This window comes from Helianthus annuus, chromosome 7 (genome assembly GCF_002127325.2).
Source record: "Helianthus annuus cultivar XRQ/B chromosome 7, HanXRQr2.0-SUNRISE, whole genome shotgun sequence".
NCBI lineage: Eukaryota > Viridiplantae > Streptophyta > Magnoliopsida > Asterales > Asteraceae > Helianthus > Helianthus annuus.
This window is the reverse complement of record NC_035439.2, coordinates 92,373,606-92,391,725: the sequence shown is the minus strand read 5'-3', so window position 1 is coordinate 92,391,725 and position 18,120 is coordinate 92,373,606. Positions and strand designations below refer to the sequence as shown.

The 18,120-nt window shown below is 42.4% G+C and overlaps 1 protein-coding gene and 1 non-coding gene across 2 annotated transcripts; one reads left to right on the top strand and one right to left on the bottom strand.

Annotated features, from left to right (window-relative positions):
- Nucleotides 1-12,640: 12,640 nt before the first annotated feature.
- LOC110866668 lies at nt 12,641-13,120 on the bottom strand. Its single transcript, XM_022115812.1, has one exon. It carries the CDS (start codon nt 13,118-13,120, stop codon nt 12,641-12,643), a length of 480 nt encoding a protein of 159 aa, XP_021971504.1.
- Nucleotides 13,121-17,537: 4,417 nt separating this feature from the next.
- LOC118480770 lies at nt 17,538-17,643 on the top strand. Its single transcript, XR_004863747.1, has one exon. It is a non-coding gene; the product is annotated as a small nucleolar RNA R71 (small nucleolar RNA).
- The last annotated feature ends 477 nt before the right edge of the window (nt 17,644-18,120 follow it).

Sequence of the window (18,120 nt, the reverse complement as noted above, 5' to 3'; positions counted from 1 at the left end):
ATAGTACATCAGGGGTCTGTCTAAACCTCTTTAAACTGAAATGCAAAATGAAAAATGTTAAGCAGCTCTATATAAGATGTATCGGTAGGCTCACAATCATTTTAAAGTGTGCAGGGTGATATAAACCTTAAATCGACTGAAGATCAGGTGGGAACGACAAACTGGCATTTGGTCTTAGTATCGAATTTTCGTTTGAGAGATTGCCGAGGTTCTGAGATATTCGGTCTTTATGCTGCTTATCATCTGGGTATCATGGTTGTTTCTTTTACCGAAAAAAAATGGGGACGCAAGTCTAGATCTTCCATGATACTATACATACGTGTACATATTGCATTCGACCTCAATAAGTGATCAACAGTCACATGTCCCTCAAATAAGTGATAATATATCACATTCATCCGGGAGTCAAGTTCGTCTCTTTGCTGTATGAAAGTACTGACCTATTCACGGACTTGCTCCCGTGCCCTCATGCATCGAAAATCAAGTTCCTCATCAATAAGTGATTTTATCACATAGGGCTTGTTTTCAATCAAAATAAGTGAGTTTCTCACATTTTCTTATACGATCAAACAGATGATAATCGGTATACTCACCGGTAAGATGAACTCTCGTGCATACTTTGATACGGGAATGTGTCGTGTGTGGATGAACACCGGTCGGTAAGTATAAATCATACCTTAACGTATCCCTTCGCTATGATTACATCTGATAAGTTGAGCTTAAGTGGACAACAATACCGATAATTGTTATAGGATGCTTATCTAAATGTTAACTAATAGAACACAAAGAGCGTTTTGGCGTGACCGTACACTGATATGATTCTCTTGCCCTCGAAACTCGCAAAAAGAATGTCTGTAAATATTTATTTATTGCTTTTAATATTTGCATCTTTGTATATATTTATTTATTGTTTTCCGTCTTTACATTTGAAAAATGAAAAATACCCAAAAGATTTTAGGTGTGTGTCAATATAAACTTTAGAAAATCCAAAAAGATTTTGCTTCTAGTTTATTTTTGATTGACCGATGTTGGAACTCGAGTCTATCCTACCCAAAATCCTGATCGTAAGCCGGAAAACAATTGCATCTTCATAAACAGTCGAAGTTAACAAGTTTTGAAAGTTAAAAGTTAAATCTGAATATTTTCTAAACTTTCAAACTATTGTCGGTCGGTGTTTGATTGAGATTTGATCACATATGTGTCATTTGTTTAAATGTTAAACTATATTCCAAGCGGTTGTTCTCATTATGCGTTTAGATTTCTTGCGTGTGCAGATGCTAAAGGCGAGGAGAACATGTTCAATGACAAGCTTTGGAATGAAGACATGATGTGAAGGCACTCAAAAGATAAAAATGATCGAGTTGCCGCTGACCCTTCATCAACACCACAAGGATCTGAAGAATTAATGGAGAGTTCATTCTAAGGGGGAGTTTGTTAACACACTTCTTAAATGAAAAGGGAGTTTGTTGATACACTTTCTTCTTACGACGCGTGAAGACTTTGAAGATCCTCCAACATAAAAGACACAAAAGATGAGCCATCACGAGTAGCGTCCAAGGGGGTGTTTGTTGGTACACTTTATGTGGACTCGACTCGGTTCGGTTCAACTTGGTTTCGACACGGTTAGGTCCGGCTCAAGCCCGACGTCACGACATTCCTTTGTCGTGCGCCCGAGAGTTCGGCACGCGAAGCACGGAGAGCCGCGAACCAATCCCGTTTACACATCATCATGACATCATCCTGATGATGTCACATGTTGACTAATTTCTACAATCTGCATATGTTGAAGAATTTACGTGCATGCTTTTGGGCCGAATCCTCTTTTGGGCCAATCAACTTGCATTGGGCCTTGAGTTCATTTGGGCCAAACTACAAACGACGAAACAGTTAGATTCAACATGTATGTCGACGAAACTCAATGTCTTGTACCCTATAAATACCCCTCATAGTTTCTGTGTAAAATAGATAACAGAGAGGAGAGCTGTGAGACTTTGAAAGAGTCTGTAAAACATTGTTTGTATATGTTTGTATCGGTTCTCATCCCGTTTAATCAATAGATTGTGTTTCATTGGTTAAATCGTGTTCTTACTAACTGTGTTTGGTTTGGCATCGTTACGGGGATTCCGCACCCGTGACCGTGTTTGTGATAAACAAGGATTCGGTTTTCGTTGTCGATCCTCAGATTTCGGGACCTACAGTTTGGCGGAAACAAACATCAAATCAAGAGCAATGGTGATTCGGAAGGCGGTTAGACCATTCCGAATCTGTAACCATGCTCTAATACCACTGTTAAGGCACTGGATCGATGACGAACATCAACATTGCACTTGATTCAACACACGAAACATCAAAAGATAGAAAGATGTAGAAGATGAACCCTTTATTATTGAATCAGTCATCACAGATTACACAAACCAAAGGAGTATACATCATCTACAAGCTGGTTTAGATCACAAATGTGACAACTCGTATTTTAGAATCGTCTCTTGTATTACGTGTTAACTTGTATGGACTCTATGTGATTACACTAAACATGGCTTAATGGAATGTTACGTGTTACATGAATGTGTTATGTGAACTTGATTGATTAATTGAATGCGTTGTGATTATGCATGTATAATAAACCTAATCGCATACCATGGCCCGATTGCACAAGCCTTTTGAGCCGTGCACTTCTCTCTCGGCTCACCCTATTGGACTCGAGACCTCAAGGGCAGCCCAATGCTGGGTTCGGCCCACTCCTCTTAATTCCTCATAATTTACAAAACACTAACACACACATCAACCCAAAAGTTCTATCTTCCTCTCTCTTGTGCGACGGCGAACACCCCATCTCCCTCGAAGCATTGATTCGGATCATTCCTTTCCCTAACCGGTTAGTGTGTGTTTACCGATTTCATGTTTAATGATGTTGTGATATGCATGCTCTATGTGGTGAATATGGTCAATGATGTTATAAACTGTTAATGTTGATATACTTGAAATCGGCTCATGTATATATATATATATATATATATATATATATGTGTGTGTATATATATATATATATATATATATATATATATATATATTGGTTAATGCTTATATAACTCGAACGGATTGAAAACATGTTAACAGATTTGATGTACACATAAACTAGTGTGCATGCTAGTTTAGAATCGGCTGGTTTAACCAACCGATTGTATGTTCCACATGATAATGGATTGATTGTTCTTGCTTAGATCATGACTTAGGGTTGCATGTTAGTCCTTGAATTTGTTAATCACATGATCCGATTATATGTTCTATAGGATGTTGAATTGTTGTTCTTGAATTGATGATGATAATGGTAAGATGAATGTGCATGATTGCTGAATAATTGTGATTTGATCTGAATTGTGAAACTGCCAAAACTGTTAGCAATTGTTACGGAAATCATGAGCTGCAAATCAGGAAGTCTGTTACACACCTAGTCTCGACACAGGTTGCGAGTCGAGAACCCACTGTCTCAACTCGAGACCACAACACCGACACAAAAAGCACAACTCGAGACCACGGTTGCGGGTCCGGTTGCGACTCGAGACCGTCTAGTCTCGGCTAGTACATGCATGACCCGAGACCTCCTTTGTTGCGACTCGAGAACTCCAGGACTACAACTCGAGACCGCATTGTCTCGCCTCGAGATCTCTAGTCTCGACTCGAGACCACGAACACTTGCACACTGTTGGACTTGCACACTGTTACGAGCCCAACCATTTGGGCCGCATACTTGGACTTTGTTTACGTGACTGTACTGTTGAACTGGCACTGTTGTTGAACTGCCATGCTAGACGTGTATGCTATGATCGTTACTTGTGTATAATACATGTAGAATATACGTGCACTACTTGAATAAGAACCTAACTTGTATGGTAACCATGGTAGGACGTGGTTGACCACCAAATAGCTTGATTTGCTTTTCTGTGTATCTGCCGAGCAAACCAAGGTAAGTTCACACCCTTACCAAGGCATGGGTTCCCAGGGTCGGGAATGGGTTTGGAGGATTTCTTATACTTAAGTTATTACTGGGATTACGTACTTTGGGCCTCGGGAGAGGAAGATTTTTGATAGATACTGCTAGACTAGTGATACAAACACTTCTCTTCGCACACACGCCAGGAATGGCTGCGATAATAGAACTAATCTTCGCACACATGCTTTGAATGGCTGCGAACCATACACTAAACTTCGCACACATGCCGGGTGGGCTGCGATACAAATATACCTAGTCTAGAATACTTGGGAAACCCCCCCACTAATCTTCGCACACAAGGCTAGAGGGCTGCGATACAAATGCATACGATACATGGATTACTAAACGAACATACGAATTACTATACTATCACGAACACTGAATAACCAACTGTGAACTCGCTCAACTAGTTTGTTGACTTTCTGTTACTTGCCTTGCAGGACCTTAGGCACTCATGGAGCTTGCACGGGAGGCACAGTCATTGTGGACATGGATCGTGGATGTTTTGATAAACACTTATGAAAACTTAATAATTACATTGGATTTTATGCTATGCTTCCGCTACTTAAACTATGTTATTTGAACACCTTTCATATTGTGGGTTGATATACGCTTACGTTTACTAATACTTATGATCTTCTATATGATTGGTGGCTTGATCCTGGTCATGTCACGCCTCCAAGCGGTGGAACTCCGCAGGTGGATTTTGGGGGTGTGACAGATTGGTATCAGAGCCATTGGTTATAGAGAACTTGGTTTTAATAAGCAGAAAACGTTTTTGTTAAAACCAGACTATAACCAGAACAATGCTCTCAACGATCCACAACGACGCTTCGCTCCACGTGCAAGACTCAACATCCTAGGTAATATGGTTTATGTTTATATTGCCTACTTGCTAGATTACATAGAACTTTGCTCAGGGTATGCTTAGATACACATAACTACTATTGCTTGAGAACACTTGTGTGCTTACTCTCTTCTGTCATCGCACTTTTCACGAACCTCTCTGTCACTTATGTTACCTTTGCTATGAAGATCATGTCTGGACGTATTAACATGACTCAAGCACAATTGACGGCTCTCATTAATGAACAAGTTGCTGCGGCACTTGCAGCCGCCCAAGCAGGAGGTATACCCTGCAGTTGTAACTCACACTAGGGTCTCCAGATCCTACACTTTTAGACCAACTCTTGTGTTTAACTTTGTCCTATTCGTACACAATTGGTCAATACGCACCACAACCTATTTGCACTTTCAAGAACTTCATGGACTGTCGTCCAAGCACGTTTAGTGGCACTGAAGGAGCAGTGGGACTCCTCCATTGGTTCGAGAAGCTCGAGTCGGTGTTTGAAATGTGTGAATGCCCTGAGGCTCGCAGGGTGAAATACGCCACTGGTACTCTGGAAGGAATTGCGCTGACTTGGTGGAACGCACAAGTTCAGATATTAGGGCTGGCAGCTGCTAACGCCACCCCTTGGAACGATTTTAAGGAACTGATCAAGCGAGAATACTGCACGCGTGATGACATCCACAAGTTGGAAGTGGAGCTTTATCATCTGAAAATGACGGGGTCGGAAATTGAAGCTTATACGAAACGGTCGAACGAACTGGCCATCTTGTGTCCAACCATGGTGGACCCTACAATCAAGCGCATTGAGTTGTACCTCAAGGGTCTAGCATCAGAGATTCAGAGCCATGTGACATCGGCTAACCTCGACAATATCCAGGACATTCAGCGTCTTGCTCATCGCCTCACGGATCAGGCGGTGGAACAGAACAAACTGCCAAAACGTATCAGTGCAACTACTACCGCTACCACTTCTGCTACTCCTGCTACTCCTAATGACAACAAGCGGAAATGGGATGGGGATTCCAGCAAAGGTTCAGCTACCGTCTGGTCTCAAACACAGCAGCAACGCAAGAATAGTGATTATCAAAGCCCGAGTCAGCAATCTTATGGTGGTCAGGGGCAAGGTGGATATTGAGGAATTCACCCACTGTGTAACAGATGCAACAGACACCACAGTGGTCAGTGCCGCAAGGGCCGCTGTCAGAGATGTCTCAAGATAGGGCATGAAGCTAAAGATTGCAGGAGCTCACGACCTGCGAATCAGAACCAACAACAACCACCGGCGCCTCAAAACCAGCAGCAGCAGCAACAGCGAGGCAACAGGGGATGTTTTCAGTGCGGTGCTGAAGGTCACTACAAGCGGGATTGCCCCCAGTTGAACCAGAATCGCAACAACAATAATAATCAGGGTAATGTGAACAACAACGATGGAAACAATAGTTGCAATTAAGCTACGGGACGTGCGTTTGTGCTGGGGCAGGGAGAAGCAAGGAATGATCCCAACGTAGTTATGGGTAAGTTTCTTCTCGACGACTTTTATGTTACTGTTTTGTTTGATTCGGGTGCGGATACAAGTTATATGTCTCTTAAAGTTAGCCAAATGTTAAAACGTACACCCACACTTCTGAACACCAAGCATGTCGTAGAGTTAGCTAACGGCAAAAGTCTAGAGGCCACACACATAGTTCAGGGTTGTAATCTTATCCTCGCTGGTCAGACTTTCTCGATCGATCTCATTCCCATAGTTTTGGGTAGTTTCGACATCGTCATTGGAATGGACTGGTTATCTCAACAGCGCGCAGAGATCTTATGTAAAGAGAAGATCGTTCGTATTCCTCATTCTGGTAAAGAACCCCTCGAAGTTCAAGGCGACAAGAGTGGTGCAGTGGTTGGCATCATCTCCTTTCTAAAGGCTCAGAAGTGTTTGCGTAAGGGCCACACTGCCATTCTGGCACTTGTTACAGATGCATCAGCAAAAGAAAAGAAATTGGAAGATATTCCAGTTGTATGCGACTTTCCTCAGGTGTTTCCTGAAGATTTACCTGGTCTACCGCCTCATTGCCAGGTCGAATTTCAAATCGAGCTAGCACCAAGAGCAGCACCGATAGCACGTGCACCGTGTCGCTTAGCTCCATCAGAGTTGGAAGAACTCTCTACACAGCTACAAGAACTCTTGGATAAGGGATTTATCCGACCTAGCTCTTCGCCCTGGGGAGCTCCAGTTTTATTTGTGAAAAAGAAGGACGGTACCTACCGCATGTGCATTGACTACCGTGAACTGAACAAGGTGACAGTGAAGAACCGCTACCCTCTTCCACGTATTGATGACTTATTCGACCAGTTGCAAGGGTCGAGCTATGACGTGATGTCGTGGGTCACGCAAATTTAATCCCTAAACAACTGTAGTTAGCGGTAGTAGGGTATCGAACTCAGGGAGTATGTGGAAAATGTGTTGATTGTGTAGCTTTGTATTTATACTAAAATTAAACTAACTTGCAGAAAATTAAAATTCAAGATTGTGGATTGTTGTTTTGGAAAACTAAATTAAGAACTAATTCAAATCAAAGTAGGTTGTAAACAATTAGGAGAGAACAGTGATCACCCTAGGATTCAGTTTCTTCGAACAGTTGTGTGCAATTTCACTAGAAAGAGTTACATAGACATAACTCGTGTATGTGTGATTGAAGTGATAAAAGGGAACAAAGTACTCGGATTAGATAATGCGAGGTTGTTTCCCGATGACCTATTAACCAATAACCAACCCTAACCCTTCCCGTGATATCTCGGTTGCCAACGGCACCAAGAACGTACGATCAAGACTAGAAATTGTGATATAGATTAACGCATTACAAACAATCAAACATACACCATGACATTCAAGCAACGCAAAATATCATTCTAGAAATGCAGAAATTAACACACAAAAGTCTTAGAAACATTCACCTAGGATGATCACCGAAGAGTTTAGCCGGACATGGCTCGGTGAATCATCATCAACATTAATCTAGTGTTCATACGAATTAAAAACACAAACCGAATGTTTAGAATTGTTCACAAAGCAAGCAAGTACTCCAAATTCGCTCCCAAAGTCTCCAAGAACCGTCAATGATGAGATAATACCAAAAGACACCCCAAAAACGACTATATTGTGGCAGTTACACATTTCACGTTCAGGTTCCACCGTAAATTACGGCTCCACCGTAATTTACGGTGGCCATCAAAGTGTTACGGTGAGATGAGTCTGATTTACGGTGCAACAGAATTGAGAAAATGGGTCACCGTAAATTACGGTGATACCGTAATTTACGGTACCAAGCAGCCTTCACTTCTTTGTTTTGTCTTGTGTTCTTCTCTCGACCCGTTTTCACCAAAGCATCCATAAGCTGCCTTTTTATCCATCGCTTATCTCCTAATTTGTACCTGAAACATAAGCATCGTAGTTATCTAATTCAAGATAATTACACGGCTAAATGGAGGATTATTTCATGTTTTATCACACTTAAGGGTTGTCCAAAGGACCACCCGTCACATCCCCACACTTACCCGTTGCTTGTCCCAAGCAACTCATCAATATAGTTTCAAGACAAGTGATCAAATCAGCCAAACAAATCATGCAATTTCTTTACCAACCCCCTTTTTAATGCCCCAAGCAATACACCCCTCACAATTACCTCCTCTCGGCTACAAGTGGAAACTAGCAAAGATAAGCTAGACACACACTAGGCAAACGGGTGGTTGCGCAATCATAAGCTTGTACCTGAATCAACTATACTCCTATAACAGGTCAAACATGAATGCAAATCAAAGGGGCTTAAAGGTTGTAACGTGGCTAGGTGTATGGGTAGGAAATGGAATATATATGAGTAGCGAAAATTCAACCCGGTCTTTTTATTACAACTACCAAAACAACTAACAAAGACATACTACTATATACAAGACAATGAAACCTTCTTTTTTTTCTTTTTTCTTTTCTTTCTCATTTTTTTCTTTTCATTGTTTTTTTTTTTTTTTTTTTTTTTTTTCAATCATAATACATTAACCATAACTATTTCAAACTCATAAACTACTAATTATATCACTAATGCTATAAGACCGGGTCAAATTTGGGTACATTTTCAAGTAAGTAGCTAGGGGAAACAAATGATAGGCTTTAGGCACAAAATTGGGCAACTAAATGACCAAACCCCCACCCCTCTCACTACCATGCTCATATATATAATTTATGAGGTCCAACCCCCCAAATCCCACACTCACTCACACAACCGACGAGGCTACCTAATGCCCTTATCCTTTCTACATTCATGTCTAACAAGGATTCAAATTGCATTCAAGCACAAGTTCTAACGCACCCCCACCCGTAGCCACTCTCATTAAAGATTATTTATATACATGTGTGGCTACAACTCTCACCAAGAATGAAAAGGGTAATAAGGGTTGCCGGTGCATTGACTTGGGGATAAATTAGGGCGACAAGATTTCATATTGTTTTGCTCGGCTTAAAATTTTTCAAAAATCTTCGAAAAATTCCCCCCATCCCCACACTTGGGATACATTGTCCCCAATGTATGGCTTTGGGAGGATTTGATCACATCCTCAATCAACATCCGCAAAAAGCTTTTATCTCAAACCCCAAATTTCTTTTTGTATTTTTTTCTTTTTATATTTTTTTTTTTTTATGTTTTTTCATTTTTGAACACAACACCACCAACCAACCAAACCCAACAATCAATCATATGATCAATCACCACCCATCCTCCCACCATAATCAACATAAACCAACAAATATATACAAACTATACAAGAGAGAAAATACCACCTGATCAATAATAACGCGGTCCTGGGGGCCCAAAGATAGACGACATCATATCGTTCCACTCTCCAAACCCGAACGAGCCGCTACTGCTTCCCTCTTGCTGTTGTTGTCCCTCTTGCCGTCGTGGATCAAGCCACTGGGAATGGTGGAGCTGTGGGGTCGCATACGAAACGCTGCCATCATACGGTGGTAATGAGGCATAATCCACATGTTGTGGATCCTCAACCACCGGCCTCCCAGCATGCCAGTCCGCATGCATCCGCCTCATCTGATCATCGTGATATCGGTTATTCATTTCCACCTCCTGCGAATATGCGTGGGTTCGGTGCCATAATTCATTGCGGTCGAAGCTATGTTTAAGCGCCCGCTCAATACTAGCGCTATTTCGCGTGCCTTGATCAAATAACGACCTCTCCGAACCCGACCAAGTATCAAAGATGGCCGCCGGCGGGCGTTGGCTCTCGATCACCTCCTGCATTGAACCACTATAAGCCCACCCCGGCTCATATGGTTGCTGCGCATAGTCGTAAAATGTGCCACCATGACCACCATGAAAAACCCCAAAACCAACATTTGCACCACCCGTTGGCTCGTCTGCGTAATCATCATCCCCACTCGGAACTAACTCTTCATCACTCTCAGGTTCATCCGGTTCTCCCGGCATCAATTCCCTTGCACCTAATTTCAACGCCCTCCACCGTTGACCCTCCGATTTCAGCTTGTGATAACGTTCAGACGAGGTGTATGTCCAAACGTTTCCCAACCTATCCAAAGTAAAAGGCATGTGCCTTTTCGTTAAACCCCGGTCTTCCGATGTGAGTGCCTTTTGCTGCTTCATTAAACCCGTTATGATGCGACAGTACGGGACAATGTCTCTCCCGTATTTGTTCCGACATATCCACAAATGATGCATAATCAGGTAGCGGATTGGAAAGCGTGGAGATCCATGCATCAATGAATACAAAACAGGTATTTCTGGAAACCTCACCTGATCTTTATCCCCTCTCCTTGGGATGACATTAAGTAAACAGATCGTATGTATGAGCTTGGCTTCTATCTTCAGATTTTTTCGGTATAACACGCCACCATACTTACCGGGCAAAAACAAATCAGCCAACATACTGTTCCATGTCACGTGCTTCTCGGGTTTGAGCAACAAGTCATCAAGCGTGGGAATCATGTATTCCCTAGCTGGAAGACTATCATATTTTCCCAACTTCTTCAAAGTATCAAATGACATTTCAACTGGTACCCCATGTACCGTCCCAATCAACTTCATTTGTGATGGCCTATAGAAATTTTCACACTTAAGTGTTGCCATCCACTCCTGAATTTCGGTCATAAACAAGTTGCTCTTATCCTTATCCCAACACTTTAGTGCTCCTTCCCAACCCAAAGCACGGAACTTGTCATACACCCCGAACTGACCCAACTGAGGCTCATCAACCTCTCTTTCACAGATGAACGCGGCTGCTTTGTTTTTTAGCTTGTTCATGCAGTCGTTATAAAGAGTTGGCTGCCAGATTTCGGGTTGGTCATCCAATGACCCCGAATTCCACACCGGTTTATCTCTTGGGTCTAACTGCATCTCTTCTTCTTCCTCGCTTTCGCTTTCACTAACCCTACCAAGATATTGCCTCTTCTTCGATGGCTGCTCCTTCTCCTTGCCTTTGCCTCTTGACGAGGATGAACTTGAACCCGGCTTTTCCTTTGTCTTTGCCATTCCTACACACATGAAGAAACAACAAAATAACACAAAAATTAACATTCTCTTCACAAATCATCCCCACACTTGCTTGTTGCCATAGTTGTAGATGTTAGTGAACCCAAAATGTATCAAGGATTTTTCAAAAATTGGGCATGGTGTCTCTACAATGTAGAACATCCCAAAAGTTCACTACTTTAACCATAATTCCTACATCTACAACCATCAACCATGTTCAATAACAATTCCATACTCATATCCTAGCAACAAGCAAGTGGGCAAGAACATATAACCTAAATCACCTTGTTTTTCACAATGCATCTCCATAATAGAGTAACATAAGTGTTCATACCTTGTTTCAAGATGAGAGGATGCTTGTGAAACTAAAAATCCCAAAACCCCCAAATTATCTCAACCTAGGGTTTCAAACTTCGACCCCAAAACCGCGTTTTCTCTGGAATTCCTCCTCACAATCACGAAGCTTGTGAAAAATTAGTCGATTTAGACCAAAACCCCACTTGATTTGGGCGAGTATTGAAGATTTGATGAAGAGAAGAAGGTGGAAGAAGAACTATGGAGTTTGTGGGTTCTTTGGAGAAGAAGAGGTGGAAAAGTGAAGAATGAATGAGTGGTTGGGGTTTAATCACGTGACAAGCTTGTTTATTTTCGGTTTTTTTTTTTTATATATTTTTTTTTTATATAAACACGGAACTGAACCGACGGAGACCAATTTGCTGCGTACCGTAATTTACGGTCTCACCGTAAATTACGGTGAGACCTGGATGTCAAAAATACACCGTAATTCAGGCTATTTACACCGTAAACCCCAACCAATTTTTTTCACCACCGTAAATTACGGCTCCACCGTAATTTACGGTAAACTCTGGGCTTCCTTTTTCACCGTAAAACAGGAGATTTTCACCATAAAATTCAAAAAATCTTTAACAACCACCGTAAATTACGGCTCCACCGTAATTTACGGTGGACACTGGGCATGTCCATTTTGGTAAAACTTTGAAGTTTATGTGACTAATTTTTTTAGATTTTTTAAAATTTTTCGATTTTTTATGTTTTTTTTTTTTAATTATTTCCAAAACTTGGAAAATCACCCTACCCCCTCAAAAATCCCGTGTTGTCCTCAACACGATGTAAGAGCAATTCGCTACCCGAACTTCCCCACACTTGTTTCGAACACGGACTTCGAGGAAATATGGCAATTATGCACTATACAAACAAAACAAAACAAAACTACTATGTACACTATCACCAAACCTGGGCCTCTTACGATTGTTCCTCCTCAACCGGGCGTAGGATGTAGCCCGCTTTGTCAAGCTCCAAATTATTGATGTCATTTCCTTCCAAGTACGGCTTCAAGCGGTGACCGTTCACCGTTTGTTGTTTCAACGTTTGCTCGTCTTGGATGTCCACATCTCCAAATTGCCCAACTCGTCGAATAACATACGGACCCATCCATTTACTTTTAAGCTTGCCCGCAAACATTTTCAACCGTGAGTTGTACAACCAAACCTTCTGACCCACTTCGAACGTTTTCTTGCGTAACTTCGCATCATGAACTTTCTTTAACTTATCCTTATAAGCCGATGCGCATTCGTACGCCTCATCTCGAATTTCTTCTATCTCGCTCAATTGTAACTTCCGCAACTTACCCGCCTTGTCGTAATCCGCATTAACTGTCTTGATCGCCCAATGCGCCCGATGCGCCAACTCCATAGGCAAATGACAACCCTTACCATACACCATCCGGTAAGGTGTTGTGCCAATCGGAGTCTTGTAAGCCGTACGATACGCCCACAAAGCATCGTCCAACTTGCTCGACCAATCCTTTCGGTCCGTTCTTACCGTTTTCATAAGGATCTCCTTGATTTGCCGATTGGACACTTCGACTTGTCCACTCGTTTGCGGATGGTAAGGTGTGGCGACTCGGTGATTCACACTATACCTCTTCAATAATTTTCCAAAGTTAAAATTTTTGAAATGTGAACCACCGTCGCTTATAATGACCCGCGGAATTCCGAAGCGCGAGAAGATGTTGGATTGAACAAATTTACAAACAACCGAATGGTCGTTTGTTCGCGTTGCAATGGCCTCAATCCACTTCGAGACATAATCTACCGCCACAAGAATATAAAGGAAGCCATTCGAATTCGGAAACGGACCCATGAAATGTATTCCCCATACATCAAATATCTCTACAACCAAGATTGGTTGTAGTGGCATCTCGTCCCTCTTCGATATGCTACCCATCTTTTGGCAATTTACACAATTCCGGGCGAATTCAATTGCATCTTTGAATATAGTGGGCCAATAAAATCCACAAGATAGTACCCGATAACCCGTTTTATGCCCACTAAAGTGACCCCCGCAAGCGGACGAATGGGCATGCGTTAAAATTTCCAAGACTTCCGTCTCGGGCACACATCTCCGAATAACTTGATCCGGACCGATCTTGAAAAGATCCGGCTCATCCCAAATATATTGCCTCACTTGGACCATGAATTGTTGACGGCGCTTTTTAGTCCAATGGGTCGGAATGGCCCCCGTGGCTAAGTAGTTAACATAGTGAGCGTACCACGGGGCAATGAAAGTAGACACGGCTAACAGTTGCTCGTCGGGGAAACTTTCATTGATTTCACTTACATCATCAGTCCCCTCTACCGGAATTCTAGACAAATGATCCGCGACTACATTCTCGCTTCCTTTTTTGTCTCGGATCTCTAAATCAAATTCTTGTAACAATAAAACCCATCGAATCAAACGCGGCTTCGCATCCTTTTTCTCCATTAAATACCGAACCGCACTATGATCCGAGTAAACCACTACCTTGCTTCCCCAAATATACGAGCGAAACTTATCCAAAGCATACACCACCGCTAGTAACTCCTTCTCGGTTGTGGTGTAATTAAGTTGCGCTTCGGATAAAGTTTTGCTTGCATAGTAAATAACCACCGGCTTCTTGTCAACCCGTTGACCCAAAACTGCACCAATAGTGGTATCGCTTGCATCACACATTATCTCGAACGGCTTTGACCAATCAGGTGGTTGCAAGATAGGCGCCTTGACCAAATGTTCCTTCAAAACAGTAAACGCTTGCATACATTCATTAGTAAAGTCAAACGGGACATCTTTTAATAACAAATTGCATAAGGGTTTGGTGATAACACTAAAACCCTTAATGAAACGTCGATAAAAACCCGCGTGTCCCAAGAATGACCGTACACCCTTAACATTTTTAGGAGGTGGCAATGATGAAATTACCCGTATCTTTGCCTTATCCACCTCCATCCCCCTTTCCGAAATCACGTGTCCCAACACAATGCCCTCTTGCACCATGAAGTGACTTTTCTCCCAACTTAGCACCAAATTTTTCTCAACGCACCTTTTTAAAACCTTTTCCAATTCGTTGAGACAAGCATCAAAAGTAGTGCCAAAAATGGAAAAATCATCCATGAACACTTCGAGCGACTCTCCAACCATGTCCGAGAAAATACTCATCATACATCGTTGAAAAGTTGCCGGCGCATTACACAACCCAAACGGCATTCGCCTAAAGGCAAAAGTGCCGTATGGGCATGTGAAGGTGGTCTTGTGTTGGTCATCCGGGTGTATGGCAATTTGATTATAACCCGAATACCCATCTAAGAAGCAATAATATTTTTGACCCGACAATTTTTCAATAATTTGGTCAATAAAAGGTAGCGGGAAATGGTCCTTAGAAGTGGCGGCATTCAGTTTTCTGTAATCAATACACACCCGCCATCCGGTAACCGGTCGGGTGGCAATTTGTTCACCACTTTCGTCCTTGACTACTTGAATGCCGGCCTTCTTAGGCACAACTTGGGTGGGACTCACCCAAGCACTATCCGAAATCGGATAGATGATTCCCGCATCCAACCATTTAATTACCTCCTTTTTTACTACCTCCCTTAGGTTCGGGTTCAACCGCCTTTGAGCTTCTCGTGTCGGTTTGGCATCTTCGGTTGTGATAATCTTGTGCATGACGATGGATGGACTAATTCCTTTAAGATCGGCAATCGTCCATCCAATAGCACCCTTGTTCGCTTTTAACACCTCCATCAAGGCTTGCTCTTGTGCCACTTCCAAATTAGAGGCAATAATGACCGGCAAAGTGTCATTATCCCCTAAAAATACATACTTCAAGTGGCCCGGCAAGTCCTTAAGCTCTAACTTTGGTGGTTCCTCCAACGATGGTTTTGTACCCGAATCGATTTCCACCGGTAGACCCTCGAATTGATGAGTCCATGGTGGTCTACCTTCTTTCATCGCCATCACATCTTGTGCCTCCTCTTCAACCCGTAGTGCATAAGCATGTACCTGTTCAGAAAAGTCACACAGGCAAATATCCAAACCATCCTCCTCATACTCATGCGGGTTGCATCCATCTACTATGTCTGCCATAAAACACTCATCAACACCATTAGCATTAGAATTGTTAGTGAAAACATTCAAACGCATTTTTCGATTTCCGAATGCCATATCAACCGTACCAAATCTACAGTCGATAATAGCATGTGCGGTGCTTAAAAATGGCCGACCCAAAATTATGTTCTGTTGTTGTTTAGGGTCCGCCGATGAGTAGTCCAAAACCAAAAAGTCCACCGGGTAGTAAAACTCATCAATTTTAACAATAACATTTTGAACCATACCCCGGGGCAACTTATGAGACAAATCGGCCAAAACGACCGTTGTCTCTACCCTTGCTAATGGACCAAAGTCATATTGGTCGTATAATCCCCCCGGTAAAATGCTAACTCTGGCTCCGAGATCTAGCAACGCCTTAGCCATTTGAAAATTACCAACTTGTACATTAATCAATGGCGTGCCCGGATCTTGGAGCTTAGGAGGAAGCTCCCCATTCAACACCGCACTCACTTGCCCGGTCAAATCTACCCGCTTAGGCACTTTTTTCTTGTTTTGCCTCTTTTGTGTGCATAATTCTTTTAAAAATTTTGCATAAGCGGGAACTTGTTTTATTGCATCAAGAAGTGGGAGATTTATTTTAACTTGTTTGAACATATCCCACATTTCCTCTTTTTGAGGACCCCTTGACACAATAACATTTTTCTTCCCCGGGTCAAGTAAAGCCGATGGGAATGGAACTTGACTCGGTTCACCCTCAATCTTCTCACTTTCATTCTTTTCACTTTCACCCAACCCCGGTTTTTTAATAGTTGTTATTTCTTTTGGTTTAACCGGTGAAGGTTCATCATCACTTTCCATTCCCGTGATGTCCTCAACCACCCCCTCGACCAATTCGGGTGACAAATTGGCCTTAAACTCTTTACCACTTCTTAACACACTAACATGGTTAATATTAACATTACCTCGTGACGAACCATGTGAAGGGTTTACCTTTGTGTCGCTTGGAAGTTGACCCTTACCTTTCTTTAGTTCCGCCACATCGGTTGCTAATTGCCCCATTTGAGTCGTTAGTGACTGGATGCTTTTATCGCGAACCTCATCTTTTTGCATCCGCACTTCATCAAGTTGATTCCGCTTTTGCATTTCCAATTGCATGCTTTTCAGCATCTCCATCACCTCATTTCCACCCGAAGATCCCCCTTGATCTTGACCCGTTTGGTATTGTTTTTGATACCCTTGGTTATTTCCGCCCCGGTACCCACCTTGGTTATTATAAGATGGCCGTGAACCAAAATTACCTTGGCTACCTTGAAAATTTGGGTTCGCTTGATTTGACGGGTTCCCATATCTAAAGTTCGGGTGATTCCTCAACCCGGGGTGGTAGGTATTAGAATTCATGTTATTGTAGTTCCTACCACCTCCTCCTTGGCCTTGACCTTGGATCGCATGAACTTCCTCATATTGCCCTTCCAACATCCCTTGGCAATTTTCAGCCGCGTGACCTATTTCATTACACAAAGCACACACATCATAAATTTGATTAGTAGTTTGAACATTACCTTCATCTATGGCATGCACTTGTGGTCGGTTAGTTGTCGGTCGGGCTCTCCTCGAAGCTTGGGCTTTCCTTTTTGATGTAGTTGCCATACTCTCCAAAAACTCCCAATCTTCATTCTCATAATTCGTTCCAAATGTCCCTCCGGTGATAGACATTAAATCCCGTGCATCTTCGGCACTTAACCCCTCATGAAAAGCGTTCATTAACTCCCATAACTCAATCCCATGATGAGGGCAGTTTTTAATCATCATGTTAAAACGCTCGAACGCCTCATGGAACATCTCACCGTGTTGTTGTTGAAAGCTTCTCAACCCCTTCCGCGCATCATTAGTCTTTTGGGCGGTGTAGAATTCATCCAAAAAGGTTTGTTGCATCTCCCCCCATGTATAAATTGATGCTGAAGGTAATGTATAGAACCATTTCTTAGCTTTCTCTTCCAACAAAAACTGAAATAAGACTAACTTGACTTCATCGGCCGAAAAACCTTGACTCCCAAAAGTGTTGCAAATTGAGTCATAGGCCTCTAGATGAAAGTACGGCTCCTCCGTTGCTAACCCTTTATACTTCGGTAAACTTTGCAACGAGTTCGTTCTTACTTCAAAAGTTCTCCCTTGGTTGTTGTGAGGGATAACCACCGGTGAGGGGTTTTGAGTAATGATTGGCCTGAAATGTGCCTCTATTCCCCTTGCTTGTTCTCTAAGATGTCTTCGTGGCACACCATACCTACCTCTCGGAATAATCGGCCCATTCGGTCTTGGTACTTGCCCTTGTGGTGCGATCGGTTGTTGAAACTGTTGTGGTC

Bases quoted from the DNA above. Each gene is read 5' to 3' on its own strand.
- LOC110866668 (XM_022115812.1), bottom strand. From the start codon at position 13,120: ATGGTGTATGGTAAGGGTTGTCATTTGCCTATGGAGTTGGCGCATCGG.